Source organism: Manacus vitellinus, unplaced genomic scaffold (assembly GCF_001715985.3).
Source record: "Manacus vitellinus isolate BGI_N305 unplaced genomic scaffold, ASM171598v3 scaffold_26_pilon, whole genome shotgun sequence".
In the NCBI taxonomy this organism is placed as follows: Eukaryota; Metazoa; Chordata; class Aves; order Passeriformes; family Pipridae; genus Manacus; species Manacus vitellinus.
The window spans coordinates 1,768,915-1,786,459 of record NW_021939960.1 but is presented as its reverse complement, the minus strand read 5'-3'; the positions used below and the strand labels follow the sequence as shown (position 1 = coordinate 1,786,459).

At 41.7% G+C, this 17,545-nt stretch overlaps 1 protein-coding gene across 2 annotated transcripts in view; it reads right to left on the bottom strand.

Annotated features, from left to right (window-relative positions):
- Nucleotides 1–17,545, bottom strand: part of PTPN1 (protein tyrosine phosphatase non-receptor type 1) — a 35,058-nt gene that overhangs the window by 1,697 nt on the left and 15,816 nt on the right. For both annotated transcript variants that reach the window (XM_018073980.2, XM_008921718.3), the window contains exons 2-8: nt 7,196–7,286; nt 5,779–5,879; nt 4,316–4,414; nt 2,458–2,595; nt 1,781–1,990; nt 959–1,120; nt 96–331 (exon numbers count right to left, since the gene is read on the bottom strand). In XM_018073980.2, the coding sequence (XP_017929469.1) occupies nt 96–331; nt 959–1,120; nt 1,781–1,990; nt 2,458–2,595; nt 4,316–4,414; nt 5,779–5,814 (881 nt within the window). In that variant the 5' untranslated portion in view covers nt 5,815–5,879; nt 7,196–7,286. The remainder of the gene's footprint in view (nt 1–95; nt 332–958; nt 1,121–1,780; nt 1,991–2,457; nt 2,596–4,315; nt 4,415–5,778; nt 5,880–7,195; nt 7,287–17,545) is intronic.

The window sequence follows — 17,545 nt, the reverse complement described above, 5'->3', positions numbered from 1 at the left end:
CTCAGGCCCTTCTGTAGGAAATGCTGTTTTATGTGCCAATGTCCTCCACACAAACACCCCGTGGACAGAGATCCCGGGACACAGCCCTGAATTACCTGTCTGTGCTCAGCGGTGCGGGTGAGCGAGCTCTGCCGTCTGGGACCGTCTCCTCCCCGCTGCTCACCGAGCGGGTGATCTCCTCCTCTGCTCCTGGGGCTTTGGGAAAGGACTCCGTGTGTTCGTGCATCCTCCCGTTGTGCATCTCCGAGGTTCGCTTGGGTGGCCGGGGAGGTGGGGGGGTGTGCTCAGGTGGGGGGTCCAGGTCCTCGTTGGACAGCTCTTTCCACTGCTCCTTCAGGGAAGGACAAGCCCTGGTAAGCTCTTCTCTCCTCTCTGTAAGCTACTCTGAACTTTACCATGGCAGAATCTTTATACTCTCCCTTTTAATGAATTCTTAAAGTGGCTCTTCATTTGCATCGAGGGAAAAAAAAGAGAAACCAGACACAAGAACTCCAAACCCAAGCTACATCCACTACACACAGAACACATCAGATACAAATGCAAGAGATTCCAGTCTACTTCTCGAAAACTTAAATAGCACAAAATAGGATCTGTTTCGCTGGAGTTTTGCTTATCACAAAAAACCTGATGAATTTAATCATAATACTTTAGACTTCTGCTATATTAGAAAACTTTTATTATCTAAAATGCCAGCAGCTACACCCTGGTCACTGTGCTGGAAAGCACACAAGGCACCTGTTAACTCACAGGTACTCTCTGGAAGGTTCTTAAATACAACACTTCAGGTTGTGACAGATTGTAAAGCACTGTGTTGAAGAACCCCATAATATAAAAATGTATTGGAGCTGAAACAAGCACCAAGCTTGAAGCTTCTTTTTCTCCTCCCCATCCCACACACTTGCTACAGTTCCCATGGAGCTGCAGCTCCTCCTTTGGCTGAGCTGCCCACAGCACTCACTTGCACTGAAGCATCTCCCATGATGAATTTTGCCCCTTCAATAACAGCCAAGTAGGAGAAGCGGAGCTGGTCTGCGGTCTGGATGAGTCCCATCCTGTACTTCCTCATTTCCAGGAGAACCTGCTTGACATCCACAGAGGAAGGATCTTTCCGTTTGTCCATCTGAAAAATATGACACGTGCTTTAATGTTCTGGTGATGTTCACTACAAGGACTCATCTTGTGGCAGGGCCTTCACACTGCCCTTCCCATTACACAGTTAATGAACTCACATCAAACTGGTATGAGCAGCTTTTTACTGGGCTTCCAAAAAGACTGAGGGGAAACCAACGGGACTCCAAAATGTTGTCCCTTTCCCCCTTTTTTCTTTTTAGTGACATTTTAGCCTAGGCCTGACTTGGCTTTCTGTAGGTCTCACGCAGTGAGAGAATAAAGCCAAGAGAATTCCAGTCTTATGTTGAAGTCAGGACAATTTCCTCCTGCCCACAACAGGTGCAGGTGACTCTGTAAAAGCAAACTCATCAGATGGGCTTTGCATTGTTTCAGGACAGACATCTAAGTCTGGTTAGTGTGGTTTTCTCTTAACCATGAAGGCAAAGCCTGTCTTTGTGAATCACTCTGAAAACTAGAGAGTTGTCTTCCCCAGACCCCAAATGGCCACTCAGCAATGAGACCTGCCTTGGAAAACACTCCCAAAACAGCACGAGTGAAATAACGGAAATCACGGCAACGACACTTCCCAGGCCCTGCCACAGCTCTTGTAAGGCTCAAACCACTCCCAAAAATACCTCTGCAGAACCAGCCCACGAGAAGGAAGCCTCACCAGGAGCAGACAGGTGTCCACCAGGCAGAAGGTGCCGGACCTGCCGATGCCGGCGCTGCAGTGAACCACGACGGGGCCGTGCTCGGGGCTCAGCGAGCCCGACTCCCGCACCTTGAAGAGGAAATTGAGGAACGAGGCCGGGGACTCGGGGACACCAAAGTCAGGCCACGTGGTATAGTGAAAGTGCAGAATCTCCCGAGTTTCCTGGGTCTGGAAAAACAGCATTTGGGAAGCTTTTTAGAGCAGATACACGAGTCAGGAGTGTTGGGAACTGCTGACTGAAAGTCCCACCAGGCTGAGGGAGCTTTTGAAGCTGCACAGCCAAGAAACTACAAATAATTAGCTCTTGTTGTGAAGGTCTCTTATTTGGGGCACAGGAAATTGGAAAAGTAAATGCACTTCTTTACAAGATGGTTTTCAGTACAGCTCAAAAGCTTCTATTGCTCAGTGTACAGCTGAGACACAGAAAAGCCTCGAGTTTCCTCATGTATGTTAAATAAATATCTGAGAGTTTCCTGTCCACAGCACACAGACTGAGACTGAGGAATAATCTCATGCAGAATCACCAAATTCAGTGCAATTCCTGACCATCTTTTCCAAGTCCCTGCTGCTCTCAGGAGGTCAGTCTCCCCCTGGGAGAGGGCCAGGGATGGGACTGGATGAGATCCTGTACTTACGGTCGGGTTTTCCAACTCCAGCTGTCGTACTGTGTAATAGGATTTTATATCTTCAGATATCAACGTGAGTTTCAAGTTTGTGTCTTCAAAAAACATTTCTTTCTCCTCCTTCCGTGGCCAGTACTGTGCACACTTTATCTAAAAACAAACACACAAATGTCATTTATGTCTGAGTAAAAGGTAAGGAAGAAACATCCTTAAATACAACCTTTTCTTACGAGACAATTTCTTCATCTGCTTCTATTATAAGGACCAGAAATTACAGTGTGAAGACTATCAGTCTTCCTTTATGTTGCAGAACCACATCTCCACTTTTGTATGAGTCAAATTATTTTGACCTTGACTAAACTCATGAAAACACCTAAGGACTGAGGGTAGGTACCTGAAAGCTGAAAGAGTGTGAAGCTGTGAAATCTGATAAAAATCTCCAAAGTCGTTATTTATTTTATATTGTGTCAAACAAACAAACAAAAATCTAATAACTAAGTACAAAAGCTCTCATAACAGCCTGCCAAAATCTGAATTTTAAGCCTACTCTGCATTTTATTACTGTCACATCAAAGACTTAAGCTTCAAAAGAAGAGACAGATATTAACAAGAGCAGAATACACTGTGAAAAGTATTATGAATTCTATGAATAAGCTACATATAGGAAATGATCACATTGCTAATTTCAAGGGTAACATCAGATGAAATTTTGGGTTACTCCATCTACACACCACAGAAATAAAAATAGCAGTGAGATCATTTTGATTTTACATGGCACAGTTTAAAGGTGAAGTGCCAAACAAAAAACCCCTGTGTTCAGCAAACATTCCCATTACCTACTTCTGACTGAATTTCAATTTTCTTATCAAAAGTCTTCCAGAAAGATTAGTTTTGCAAAGACTGCTGCATGCCAGGGCCTTAAGTGAGCCAAGCAAAAAGAAGGGTAGCACTGTGTTTATTGGGGTGTAGAATGCACTTATAATTCTCTGCACTTTTGTTTGGTTTTGCAATAAAGACACACCAATTGGCTTTGGGTCTGATTTCTCCACAAATGTGTCTGCAAACAGTATTTTGTTGTCCACTGTGAGGCTCCCAGTGCTGTTTGCTGAGCAGTGCAAGCAGCCTAAGGGATCACAGGCACTCATTTTGTTCAAAACTGAGAATGTGCTGAGAAAGAACAGGAATGCTTGGAAAGGAAGAAAATATTGAAAAATACGGTTACTGCATCTCTTCTGAGGATTAAATGTCACCTGCACTACAAAAACCAGCAAAACACTTAAAAATTAAGACAGCAGTTTATTGAAACACAACACAAGAATTTTCCTGATTATTAGGAGTTTTTTCCCAATGATGCAAAAGCATGTACCACCCAGTTATCACTGGTGGATACCCAACATCCTCACTACCCCTCCTCCAAAGGTCTTTATACTGACTACACTGCAGCATTCAACTTTTAACTGGGCATTTCTATCACTCTTTAAAGCTGCTTTTGTCCCAGATTTGCAGAGCTGACAGGCCTCTTTAGGGATGACAGCTGTGGAACCAGCACTGAGGCAGAGCTCTGAGCCAGGGAGGAAATCCAAGCCTGATGGTTCCATCTTCTCCACCATCACAAAGGCCAAGGCATTTCCTCTCAAGGCAGCAGCTTCTCCACGTGCCAGAGGAACCCAAACTTTCTACTTATCTGGTGGTAAATTATTTAAAATAACCCCAATTCGCCCAAGTATTCAATTCTAGGCATAATTTCTTAGATAAAATTACTGAACAGTCACCTGGCCCTGTTCTCTGGGTTGGTTTTAGTTGGGTTTTTCATTAAACAAAAACCTTAAAGATGTGCTGAGCACAGAGCTAGACCTGGGTAAGTACTTACGGATCCCTTTTCCATCACTCTGTTCAACATGACAACACCACGGCTTTTCTGTTCCCAAACCATCTCCCAAAAGTGACCACAAGTATTTGGCAAAGGTCCCTGCAGAGACAGAATCCCCAGAAATAAGCATTATTTTCTTTGATTGTCAGTGCACTGTTCCCCAGTTACAGTTACTGTGCTGGGCAATAGATTTAGACAAGTAACAAGCAACTTCTCATTTAAAACTGTAAAAAAATGCAGTGAGACAGCTCTAAGTTCCATGTTATGAATTTTCCCATGAAAGCATGGTTCATCTTTTCCCCCCCACACATAAGAGGAAGAGAGATTGAGTCTCATTTGCGAGAACAGAACTGGGAGTGAAAAATACCCCATTTTCTTAGGAAAGGTATACAAAGGTCATGGGGAAATAAAACCCCTCTGTCTAACTAAGAGCAGAATTAACTACTCTGCAATACATCAGCCTTATTCAGGATACTTGAAAATTACCTGACTAAATGGATAAACACTCAAAACACTGAAATGATGCCAGATCAGCAACAAATTACAGGGTTTTCCAGAATCTTCATGGATCTGCTCTGGGACTGAATGAAGTGATAACTCCTTTTAAAGACTACTATCTATTTCACAAAGCAGATTTCCCTCTAACTTCCTGTTTGTCTTGTGCTTCTTCGCTATTTTCCACTCCAAAGCTCCTGTTCTGAATTTTGGGCAGCACAAACCAGCGTTATTGTGCCCTGTATTTGCTGTCCATCCCTCTACTCAAACAGAACAGCAAGGCAGGGTCCTCAGAAGGAATGGCCAGATTTAAATAAAGCCATTCAAAGCCAACAAATTCTGGATCAGAATAGAGAACCTGTACCAGTCAGCTGCACATTCAACTATCCCACATCCCAGTTCAACCCTGTGATCAGCCTCCCCTGTCCTGATCAGGGCAATAAGAGCTGTGTGCAAAGAACCATTTCCACACTGGATCTGTACTGTCCATTTCTTCTTTAGGAGATTTATCTTTACTCTCTACAAACAGGAAGGAAGAGCTGTCACTTGAAAAATATTAATCCCAGTCTACCTTAATCTAAAGTGTGGGAGGAAGGGATAAAAAAAAAAAAGTCAAGATCAGAGATCAGAACAGTCTCCATGGAATATTTAGGACAAACAAGAATCCTGGCACAGTTGCTGGCTCTCAGAATAAAACAACAGGGTATCCGGGTATTTTTAATTTTTTTGTATAGATAGGGGTGGAATTCACAGATTCAGGGAAAAGCAGTCACTGCCCTCCTGCCCCCCACATTCCCATCACTAAAGTCTGTATTTCATGGCTTTCCTCTCTCACATTCTCTGCATATGTTTATGCACACACAGATGTGTATATGCACTTAACTGGCTTTACAATAAAGAAAATAAACAAAACCCATGAAAAAACTCCAACCACCACATGATTTTTATTAACCACTGCCAGCAATTACCTGTGTGAGAATGTAGCTCCTTTGGGCCTCTTCCATTTTTATCAAACTAGCATTGATATAGTCATTGTCACCTTGGTTTAGCTTAATTCGACTGTGATCAACTGCAGCATAATTAGAAAACACTGGTTAAATATGTATATGCAACACAGCAGAATCCATGCACAAGCCCATAAGGTGTCAGGGTCAAAAAAGCTGAAAAGGGCTTAATAACCCCAGGTAGTTCAGGTGTTCCCTGGGCTTGTAACTCTGGAAATACAATGTAGGTACTGCAAGAACAGCACCACAGCAGAGGAGTGAACACAGGCTGCTCCTCACCTTCCAAGAACACACTACAAGAATGAAGCATTTGCATCTGAAATAATCCCCACAGTAATCTGCAAACCAGACCACACTGACCTATTTGTACAGTTACCGAGTTACTGGTTTTAAATAAATAGAATTACACAACTGCTTATCTCTTGCAGCTTAAACATTCAAACCCAGCTTGCTCAAGGATTCCCACATTTTGCAAGAAAGCCAGGCTGGAAGCAGTTTTATCTAAAGGCAAAAAGGGAACCATTTCTTACTCACAACCCCAGATATTAGAATTGCTTAGTAAAACAAACAGTGTGAACATTACTGTTCTGGTCAACTGCCCCAAAGGCTTCAGGAACTTTTAAGCACCAAGTACAGAAGTTCTCTGCCACACAGGAACACTGTGGCCAAGGACAGAGGATGGAGATTTGCCCCATGACAAGGCCAGTCTAACACTGCTGCTGCAGCAGCCCAAGCTCCCAGGATGCCAGGCCTGGGCAAGGCTGGGTGGTACTGCCTCTGTTCCTGGGGCCATGGAAGGAAAAACAGGCTGCAACCCCCAACTGAGCCGTGCCTTGTCCAGGCCACACTTGCTCAAAGATGCACTTCCCACTGGAACATGAGACCATAATCATTTCAAAAATACAGGTCTCATCCTTGTAGCATCTCCTTTGCCAATGTCCCCTCCTCTGTTCCAATTAGCTCAGATTTCTCTCTAGCAGTCATGTTTTATGCTGCCCACCTCCCACAAGGGGCACTGCTGCCACCTGTGCTGACCAGCAGGATGCCCTGGGGAGTGAACACACTGCAGCACAAACCACCCCTGCAACTGCAGCAGTGCTGCTTCAGCCACCCTTCCTCTCTAGCAGAATTCAAAAGCAAGTTTCTTTTGTCAGCTTTCTGCCCATAAATACAGACTCTACAGTATGTTGCTCTAGTATAATCCTATGGATATAATGGCATCCTGTGACATCTATCTCACAAATAAATACATTAACACAGAGAATTGTCTTGGATGCTTATCCACCTAACAGAATCTTGTCCTTAAAAAGAACATTTAAGTGTTAGAAGTCATTAGAGGTCAACAGTCTGTTACAAACAATGGAAATGAAAGTGTACTTACAGGGGCTGACATCTCTGTACCTATTTCTATTTTTGTTTCTGGGATGTTTGGCCACTTTACATGGAAAATCACTGGCTTCATGCCTGATGTCCTGAAACAAAAAAATAAAGTGTTAGATCTGAATCCATCAAATTTCATACCACCAGCTATTTTAAGACAAATACCCGTGTGACTTCACATCTTCATGTGTGGGAGTTCTGGCCAGAAAACACTTCGGGCTTCAAATTAAGAATCGAGTTTAAATGTATCAGAATACAACAGTAACATTATTTCTGTATTAAAATACTATTAGTTTGCATAATAATGAAGGAGAACATTTAACAGACATTATGCCTTTACGCTCCTGATGGAGCAGGGTCCGTGTCCCAAAGCACTTTCACATAAACTGCTTTAAGCACTTGTTTGCAGCCTCAGTCAAAATATCAACTGTGCTTCTGACTCAGCAGCAACGAAAACATTCACTGTGATTAAAAAAAAAAATCTTGTCTGCCCCCCTTGGCATCAAACACAGGATGGTGATTTGTCTAAGATCACTTACATCTTTACCTGGGGGTTTTTAGTAAGATGTCACAAAGCTGCAAATGGCCAAAGTTATTTGTATCCAACTCACATGGTCAGCTAAAACACACCTATCATCTCAACCACAGAACTGGGATTCTTTCAGTTGGGGTTTTTCAGATGCATATGATAGCTCAGCTATCTGAGACAATTTCAGAAGTTAAAAAGAATTCTGCCATCCTTGGACGTTAATCCCAATTTGTTGAAACAGAACTTCACATTGTAAATAAACACTGTGTACATGCAGTTCTGCCTAAAGAATCATGTACAATGCCAAAGATTATTTTAAAATGGGTTATCTGCTGGAGCACATTACCTGCTTATCTATTCTGCTGCATTACTCAGGTTATGTATCAATTTACACTGAATGCTCCATGTTGAGAGGAGTTCTAATTTACATAAACCTACCCAAAATTAGTACAGTATTCCAAAACAGCTCCTCACTGAAATAAGCCCTGACATCAGCTGCCAGCTTTTTATAACTTAACACATGGCTGCCAGTATTTCTGCTTGTGAGGAATGCAGTCTGGAGAATATGATCTGCACTGCCACAGTCTAATATCTCAAACATGAGGCAGCTAAAATAGGTGTTTTCATAAATGTGTCTCTGACACCAGGTTGGTGACTTTGTATTTTACAGGGGCTTATTCTTCTGTAATGACTGTACAGGATTAACAAGAGACAAGACCAGGGAAATAGGAAAAATGGTTTTCTAGATCTCTGACCACATTTCCCACAGAGCCTACACGCGTTATTTTTTTAAGTGTTAAAAAAAAAACAACCCAACACCAAACCAACACAACTACCCCACCACTTAGGATTCATATTATAAAATCAGCAAAATGCAAACCAAACCAAAATCCCTTAGGCATTTTTCTGTAAATACTGGGCTAAATTAGCAGCAGCCCTGATGTACACTGTTTCCTTTCACAGCATTAACAAATTTAAAAAGAACTGTCCCCTCTTTTAAAAAACAGAAAAGGAACAAATGTTTCCTTACCGAAATGGAATTATAAAAAGACATTCTAATATAAAAACATTTTATTTAGGCATACACATGTATGTGCACATAGAATCCCCTGCCAGTCTCTGAGAGTTCCACAGATTCAAACATCTACATCAAAGTATTTAAGGAATTGATGCTGTAATTTATTGTCCAGGGAATAGAGAGCTGGCTGTTACCTCACCAGTAAATATTAGATCTTTTTCAAGATGCAACAATGCCTAAAGGTCTTGAAAGAATAAGGGAGTTCTAGGAGATGCATAACTCCCACAGGCACGGAGAAAATGAAAAGAAAGAAGTTACTCGTGCTTTCAAGAGACAATTTAAAAAGGGCAATATATTTCTGGAGCATGCTTCAACAAACAGGAAAAAACACGAGGTGGGGGTGGGATGGGAATAAAATGAGAGACCCAGATATGGCAACAGGCAAGCTGCTGCCTTCTGTGAAAATCCAACCAGCACAGAGCACTTCATTTCTGAGTGTAATGAACACGGTAAAACAGAATATCCTGGAGGGCATGTATTCCTGGAGCTCAGTGCTCAAATCCATGCTGAAAGCATGGGGCATACTCTGCTCAGCAACATGGGATAAAAGTGGTTGGGGGTTTTGGTTGTTGGTTTTTTTTCCTTTTTTTTTTTTGGCTACAGCAGTTGCTAGAACATCTGAAGCGATCAAAAGAATTTATCATCCCAGATCACTTCCAGGATCCAGAGCTGACTTCAGTGAAAATCAGATGGCCTTCAACAGAGAAAATTACTGGGGAGAAACAACCTCGTGCAAGTTACTACAATGTCCTGTGGCCATGTTAAAGGCTTTCTTGCCAAAAACTTCTGGTCCTGGGTACTGCTGGAGTCACATAACTACTGCTACTCACTGGGGTTGAGGCAGGCTCAGAATATGTCCCTAACAGCACCCCAGGATTTCTGTGCTGGAGGAAGCAGAGTCATACACAGCATGGAATTATTATGGTATGAGGAATTACTATGCTATGAGGAACTATTATGCTATGAGAAATTATTATACTATGAGGAATTATTATACTCTGAGGAACTTGGAGCCAGCGATGCCATAAGAACTGAAGGCAGTGGATGAAGGCAGGAATTGATAAAGTTACGAATCCTGAATCACACCAAGTCACACTGCAGAGATCCTGTCTGTTAAAAAGGAAGCTCGACATTTCATTTAAAAGGTCATGAAACATAAAACTTTAAAGAGGAAGGGCTAGAACTGAAGTCACAGTTTTCCCAAGTCAAATGCTTCGGGTTTGGAGCGTGAGTCACTCCACACCACTCATCTCCTGGCTTTAGGTCCTGTACCCCGTGCAAGTGCCCCAAACACTTCAGGGGTGAAAGAGGAAGTCTGCTGCAGCCTGGTTCTTCAAATGGGAAGTTCCTGTAGCTGTTAATTTGCAACAGTGACTGGAATAAGAAGTCCTTCAGCGATATCCAGAAGGTTGCTCCCAGTTGCACCAATGGGTTCCACTTGGCCCATCACATCACAAGTCCTGCAGCACAGAAAGGACCCGGAATGCAAGGGCAGCCACTCACACACTGCAAGGTTGTGTGGATCTGCATATCAGTATTTCCAGAAGAGGAACTAAAGGTGCAGTCTCAAGGCCTTCAGCTTCATCAGTAAGACTCCCTGGGAGCCTTGCAGCAGGGCTCAATTTGATCACACTATTTAATTGCACCATAAACTCTGGAGCAGCTCAGACTAAGAGATAACAATATATTGTCATTTTAACAGTTCTGTTCCTTCAGGAAGCAGCAATTGCCAAGATCTTATCAGAGGCCACAGAAGTGCACCCAATCCATCTACTTGAGGCAGTCACACTAAGGAAAGCAATTCACAAGTACAAAAAGACTTAAATAAAAAAGTAATTTTAGCTTAAAAGCTTAAAAAAAAAAAGGTTTCCTCTTAAAGTTGGCGCTGAAAAAAAATGATGAGGCTTCTGTAAAAAAAATGATGAGGCTTCTGTAAAAGGTGGAGGAGTAAAAACAAGTTACAATAAAATCAAGTGAAAGGTGCTCTTTGCTGAGGTGTCACTACTGACTGATTTCAGAATGGAAATACCTCAACGATTCAATGAGGTGGCAAAGACCTGCCGAGAAGACCACAAGAAAAAACAAGTAGTACCAAGGGATCCACCATAAACACCTGCAGATGGGAACAGGTCTTCAGATTCAGCATGTAAAGGAGCAAACTGAGTCCCTGAAAAGCAGTGAACTGAGTCCCCAACAAGGGAGCCTTGCTAAGATATAAAGCACACAAAGATCAACTGCTCATGTAACCTGCTTTGACAAGGAAGATTTGATTTCTTATCCTACATTAAGCTTTACATCAGGATATTTGGGCAAGAACAAGAAATGAGGATGTAACCTGTAGGTAAGAAGAAGATAATCTGAAGATCAGATAAATGAACAGACAGCTGCATCACCCAACATTAATCTTAAGCAGCTGCAGAATTTTAGCCACGTAAGTGAAATAAATGTGGATTTTAATACTCCTTGGAAGCATTTTATTTAGTCTCCTAGTTTTGCTCTCAAGTAAAATACATTTTTTTGTTTATTAATCTCCCTGAAAAATAAGAAACCAGTTGCCTGGCATGCCAAGCTTCTTCCTGAAGTCAAACAGCACAGAGAGAGGAAGGGACAGGCTTGTTTAAAGTTCAACAGCACCATTACACCAGGTTCGAGTAAATAATTAAATAAACAAACAAGCCACACTTGCACCATCGTTTTCCTAGAAAGCCCCTTGCTAATTCAGCACTCCAGGGGCAACCTGAACAGGCTGCAGCAATGTGGCTATGCAGAGTTTGTGACACCAGTCAGCTGGTTGGAAGCACGGAAATAACCCCCCAGGAGAATGTAAACTGGGCATGACTGCGATACTAAATCATATCCACACGTGGCACAGTGGATTCATTTCTCCTAGGCCCACATCTATCCCAGCTAGCAGACTGTCTCTCACCACTGACTAGTTTCAACATGCCCAACTGGAGAGACTTTTGAAAGTAAACCCTGCAGTACTTTATTGTACCCACTTTATGGTGGGAGATAACTGAACGCTGCAAATGCTCAATTAAACACCTGCACCTGAACCTACTTACACCCTGGGCATGTACTTCCAGAAGGGGGAGAGACACAGACTTGTGTCATTTCCAAATTTTAACAGCACATTTATTTTGCATGTTACCAGAAGGAAGACAATGCTGAATAAAGCTCTGCAGTCCTGCACAGCTCAGCTGCTCAGATTCTTGTATTGCTCCAACGTCACCTGCAACGAGTGAAAACTGATTTCTCAATTCTGATTTTTCTGAGGGTTGCAGCAGAGCCAGGGAAACTCTAGTATCAGGTTAAAGAATTACATGAGACTTCTCAAATATCAGTAAGTTCAAAATACAGTTTGTCCTTGAAATTTATGACCCATAACAGAAGAAGTTCAGAGCTGCTGGCAGGAACACTCAACTTCTGCTGTTTTGTAGCCATGTACTTACTGCCAAAACAGGAAACAACTGAATGGAGCATCAGCATAAGAAAACAACCCAAGTTCCCTTCTTCTTCACATCCATCCCTATTCTTCCTCCCAGATACTCAGTCTGCTCCAGGAGTGCATCTTGGACATTACTGGAAGGATGGACTTTTGAGAAGACAAAATAGCTTTTTTCTTGACAGCTGTTGTGCAAAAGAAAAGCTTTGCTATCTGTATCATCAAACAAAGTCAGTGCCAGGAAATAAACCACACTCTCATTAAAGTGTCAAGAGGTTCTAACTCAGTTACTCTTCTTCTCTAAGAAGAAAAATAACCACGGAGATGAGATCCAGATCTTGATTTGCCCAAACATTACAGGTTTCTACATAAAGAGTTTTGGTTTAACCTCATCTCAAACAGACTGGTGTATCTGACAGCCCAGATATCCACATAACTCCTAGAGGAATTCAGTCTGCTTAGCAAATTCAGACCTTAATTTGTTTGCAGCATAGGTTTTGTGTGAGTTTAAAAATGTGTCATTCTTGGCCTGTAGGGTATTCCAGGCTTCCCAGACTGACAACTGTGGTTATAAACAGAGTCCTGCTTTCCTAGCTACCTAATATTTTCATTCTGACATCTCACAAGCCATCTAAAGGGATTATAGCTTTTACAGAGCTACCACCACCAAAAAAAACCCCAACAAACCACAAGGCTTTGCAGGCTTCAGGGAGGACAAAAAGACACAAAAACTGTAAATAGCAGAAGGTAAGGGAGGAATGAGAAAAGCTTCTTCTCACACCTTTCCATAGCAAAATCAGATCACTGTGCTGCATAACCAAGGTATTTTCTAGAGTTTAGACAAGCTGCAAATGACATGTTTCAAACTGGAAAGGACAAGGGATGCACTTGAAAACACTGCAGATGAAATGGAACCATGGAATAATTTTATTTATACTCAGTCTCCTCTACTCTCTTTCAGAGATACAGTGTTAATAACCTCAGTTAATGCTAAGAAAGCAAGACTACTAATGCCATAAATTCTTGCATAATCCATTACCACAGTTTAATCTTAAGATAAATGAAATATTTTGACTAATAAATAAGATAATCAAATATAAGACTTGTTTCCTCACCAGGCAGCAGACTCAAGGTCTTACCAGTTAAAAGATGGATGGACCTTTACAGATGCTTTTTCCTTTTCTCCCATTTTTTACCCCAATGCATGTGTCTGCTCTAAGGCTTTTGGTTCTGAACACATCCTGCTCTTCCACTTGCCTGGGCATGCAACTCAAAGAATACAAATTTTCAGAATATCTGGTGTTATTATTCCTGCAGTTAACAAGAAATTTGAAAAGCTACTAAAGAACTAGGTATTGTACAGACAGAGAAGGACATTATCATCTTCTGCCTACAGAGATTCCAGGCAGCTGTTTGGTGTTGGATCTACTGTCACAGTTTAAGGCCCTTTAAATCAGTTGGGAAGACTATTAACAGGCTCATGTAATGAACTGTACAGAACTACTGCAATTGCCAAGAGCATTCAAGCACAGAGCAAGTCCTGTGGGTTTGAGGAATAACCTCAGAAATGAATTTGAAAGCAACCAGCCCTGTGCATTTGAGGAGCTGAAGTTTGACTTTTCCTACTAAGCCTCCAGGAAGTTTTTTAAAAAGACACTTCACTTCAGATTAAGACACACACACTTCACATGCACTGAGCTGCAACCGAAACTTCTCTGTGGTGTTTGTGTCCTTTCACCTTTTCCTGGAAAGTATGTTGACTAAAAACCAGACAAACAGCACAGCACTTTAGCAGCTTAGCAGACAAACACCGCAGTCATTTCGCTCAGGACAAACATTTTAGAGAAACAAAATAAAATTACAAATGTTAGATTTATTTTTTAAAAAAGAGAGGCCAACGTTTCAGCAGCTGTTTTACCAGCAGTTTAAACTCAAACAATTGCAGAGCTACCATAGCATTATTTTTAATCCTTTTGCAGATGACATGAGTTAAACACATCTAGATTACTAACTGTATTTTAGCAATCTTGGTCACATTAACAAGACCAGTATTCCCTATGTACAGTGACACCTGCTCATCAATAACAGGCAGGACTTGTTAAAACACCAGAATTGTCAAAGAGACAAGGGTAGGCTGCAATTCCCCAGTGATCTTCATTTTGTCAAGGTCATTTTCAAATTAAGGTACCATATGTGAGATAGAGATCAAGTTGCCTAGCACATACCAAAACCAGCAGGTACCAGAGAAAACCAAATTCAGCAGGAGAACACCGTTCCAGCAAGGCCCTGCTCTAAGGGGACACATGCAGCTCCACACAACATGGCCCATCCAAGCTCCCACAGCCACTTTCCTGTTGTGTTATGAAATTATCCCTGAAAGCCTATCACAAACCAGAGCTTCCAAACAAAGGGTGATTCCCCAGACACTCCAACTGCTATGATACACAGATCATGTTCCTTCCCCAGGGTAAGCCACAGTGCAGGGGTTGCCAGCACAGAGCACCAGCCCACTGCTAAACCAGAGGCTTGTCCTGGGAAAGGAGCTGAAGGTGGTTTAAAGTACTCCCAAAACACCAACCACAAATACACACACAACCTCACCAACTAATTAGCTTTCCCTTCTGTCCCTAATTGAAACTAATTAGGGAGCATCCATGGAGCATCAGGGATTTTAGTCAGGAGTAAGGCCAGGATGCAGCCCCAGGGACAGGTACAGTACCTACAAAATACACAAGACCTGAGCAATACCTGTGATGTGGGATAAACTGCCAGCTACTACAGAGTCATCATCTCTCTGAAATCCATCATTTTGCTTATCCAACAAGATAAAAAAAAATTATTTGTCAAGCTCTGAGGAGCTTTCTAGTTCTAATCCTCGAGGCAATCCTAACAGGTCAGAGAAAGAAAAGATTTCTTAAACAGTCTCCTAATGGTGAGGTTGGATTTGTTTTTCAGAGTTTGATTTTATACCCATACATTTAGCAGCAGGACAATTCCCTGAATAAGATCACAAGGATTTTTAACCCTGGCTTTAGCAAACAGGACAATGCTTCTTACACTTTCCAGCCTGTTCTGCAGCATTACTTTCTGTCACAGAGAGATGAGGTTCCAACAGAAGAAACCAGACACCTCTCCTGAATGGTGCCATTGTGCACATTAAAGTGGTTACCACTAATGAAGACCAAGGAAGTTTACATTCCTACTTGAAAATAGGAAATTGTACGACCTCAGAAATTTTGGTGGGTGCTGAAAATGAATGTTACAGAGTAGGTGGAATGACAGGTGGCTACATAGAGACAATCTGACCAAAGTAAAAACTTCACCCATGTCAGAGGCCTTACAGCACTAAATGTGCCTGAAAACACAAAATCTGTCGTGAGAGCTCCAGACTTCTTGTATTTACTTATCAAGCTCTTTACAAATTCAACAACTTGACTTGGCACCTCTTAACACCTCCTAAAACCACAGTCAATGCAATGAGTAATAGGGAAAGCAGGAGACACTCTGAGATTTATCATCAATTCATTTTTGTTATGCTATTAACACATCAGCATTTGCATGCAAAGGGAAAAGATGGGCTGAATGTGAGAATGTGCACACACATAACCCCTGGCTCATTAGAGACTCAGAGCTGCAAAAATATACTTTTAGGGCTTACAAAGGAGAATACCGCACATTTTTCACATCACTGTTATTGTCCTCTGAATACACGAATGTCAAGCTGGTTGTTGTTGTTGGCATTATATTCCAAAATAAACATTCACATCTGCTTGAACTGCTAAAACATTCAAGGGTTTCAATGAGAAGGAGACAGACCAGCGACTTCGATCTGCTCTCTTTCTGAACAGCCACTGGTGTCCTCCCTCAGGAGTGGTGCAAACTGCCCCAGCTAAGAAGTCCCCCCTGGAGACAGGCAGAAGACACCTCTTGGTTGCTGTACTGATGCTACTTGTGCTCTCCAAGCAGATTAGTTTTCATCTGGGATGCTCCAACTCATTAGGTTTCTAACTTAGGAGCCAATGTTCCTCACTCCCATTTCAGGAATCCAACCCCCTCACTGCAACCCCGGCAGCTGTGTTGGAACAACTATGGATTTCTCCTTGTGGAAGGGAGGTCATTTCTCTGAGCCATTTTTTTAGGCTCTGGTAGGAATGCTTTTGTCTCCCCCGGTCCCTCAAGGCAAGGGAAGAAAGCTTTAGACAGCTCCCCTACCCCATCATTAGCACTACAGAAAAAAGAACTGTCACTGGAAGGGGACAGGGAGCCAGGCCTGGGAATCCTGCATTCCCCTGGTGGTTTTGGTGAGAAACCTCCTACATACAAAGGCACTTCTACATAATTGTCAATGGCCTATTTTCCATGATGACATAAAACCAGAAACAAAAGGATTCTTACTTAGGAATTAGAACTTCTGGAGTTTGCCTCATTTTTATTTTCTTGATTTGAGTTGGTCTGAAAGTCTCTCACCATTGTGAAAACAGGATTTTATGAATACAGAGCAAATCTGCAAGCCTCATTTTCTACCTCCACCACTGACTAAAACTAAACTCAAATCTTATCTAATGTTAGATGATAGAATAATCAGGTGTTCACAGAAGAAAACAGGAATTAAAATAGTTTTTCTAAGACTTAATTCTTATCTGGAGTTAAAGAAGTTATATATGCCTTTAGAAAGTAGTCAGTTCAAGCAGTTTTAGACACCAGCTTGCCATATGCTATGGTAAAATAAAACTGATTTTTTTTTTAAAAGCAACAAATTTATGCATGAAATAGGTCTATTCAGTACACACAGATTTTGAGGAATGGTTTTGTTCATCCAATAATCTTTATTACTAATTATAATTTAATCTCCAATAATCTAAAAGCTAAATCAAATTTGTCTCTGTATTTGACAAGGTCACCTCATGACTTCAATGGGGCACATGTTCAGACCACATCAGTATTATTTTGTATTTAGAATACTATGGGGGAGGCAACAGCCATATTTCCAACTTTTTACTAATTCCACCAAAATTCTGCAAGTTATGAGCTTGTATGTAAAGGAAGTACTAAAACACACAAGAAAGGAAGTGGCAGGAATTGTTTAATAGGAAGTTGTGAACTCCACATTACCTATTAAAAAAAAAAGGTATCTACATCTTATTCAGTGGTGAACTTCATTTCCTTGAAGACATTTGTACTGTACTTTGCTTTACTGGCTTTCTTGAGATCCAGTTTTCAAGTCAGGAGTGTGAGAGGGAAAACTGTATTTATTTAGTATCAAGAACCCCTGTTCATTCAAAATGATGAACTGTATGTT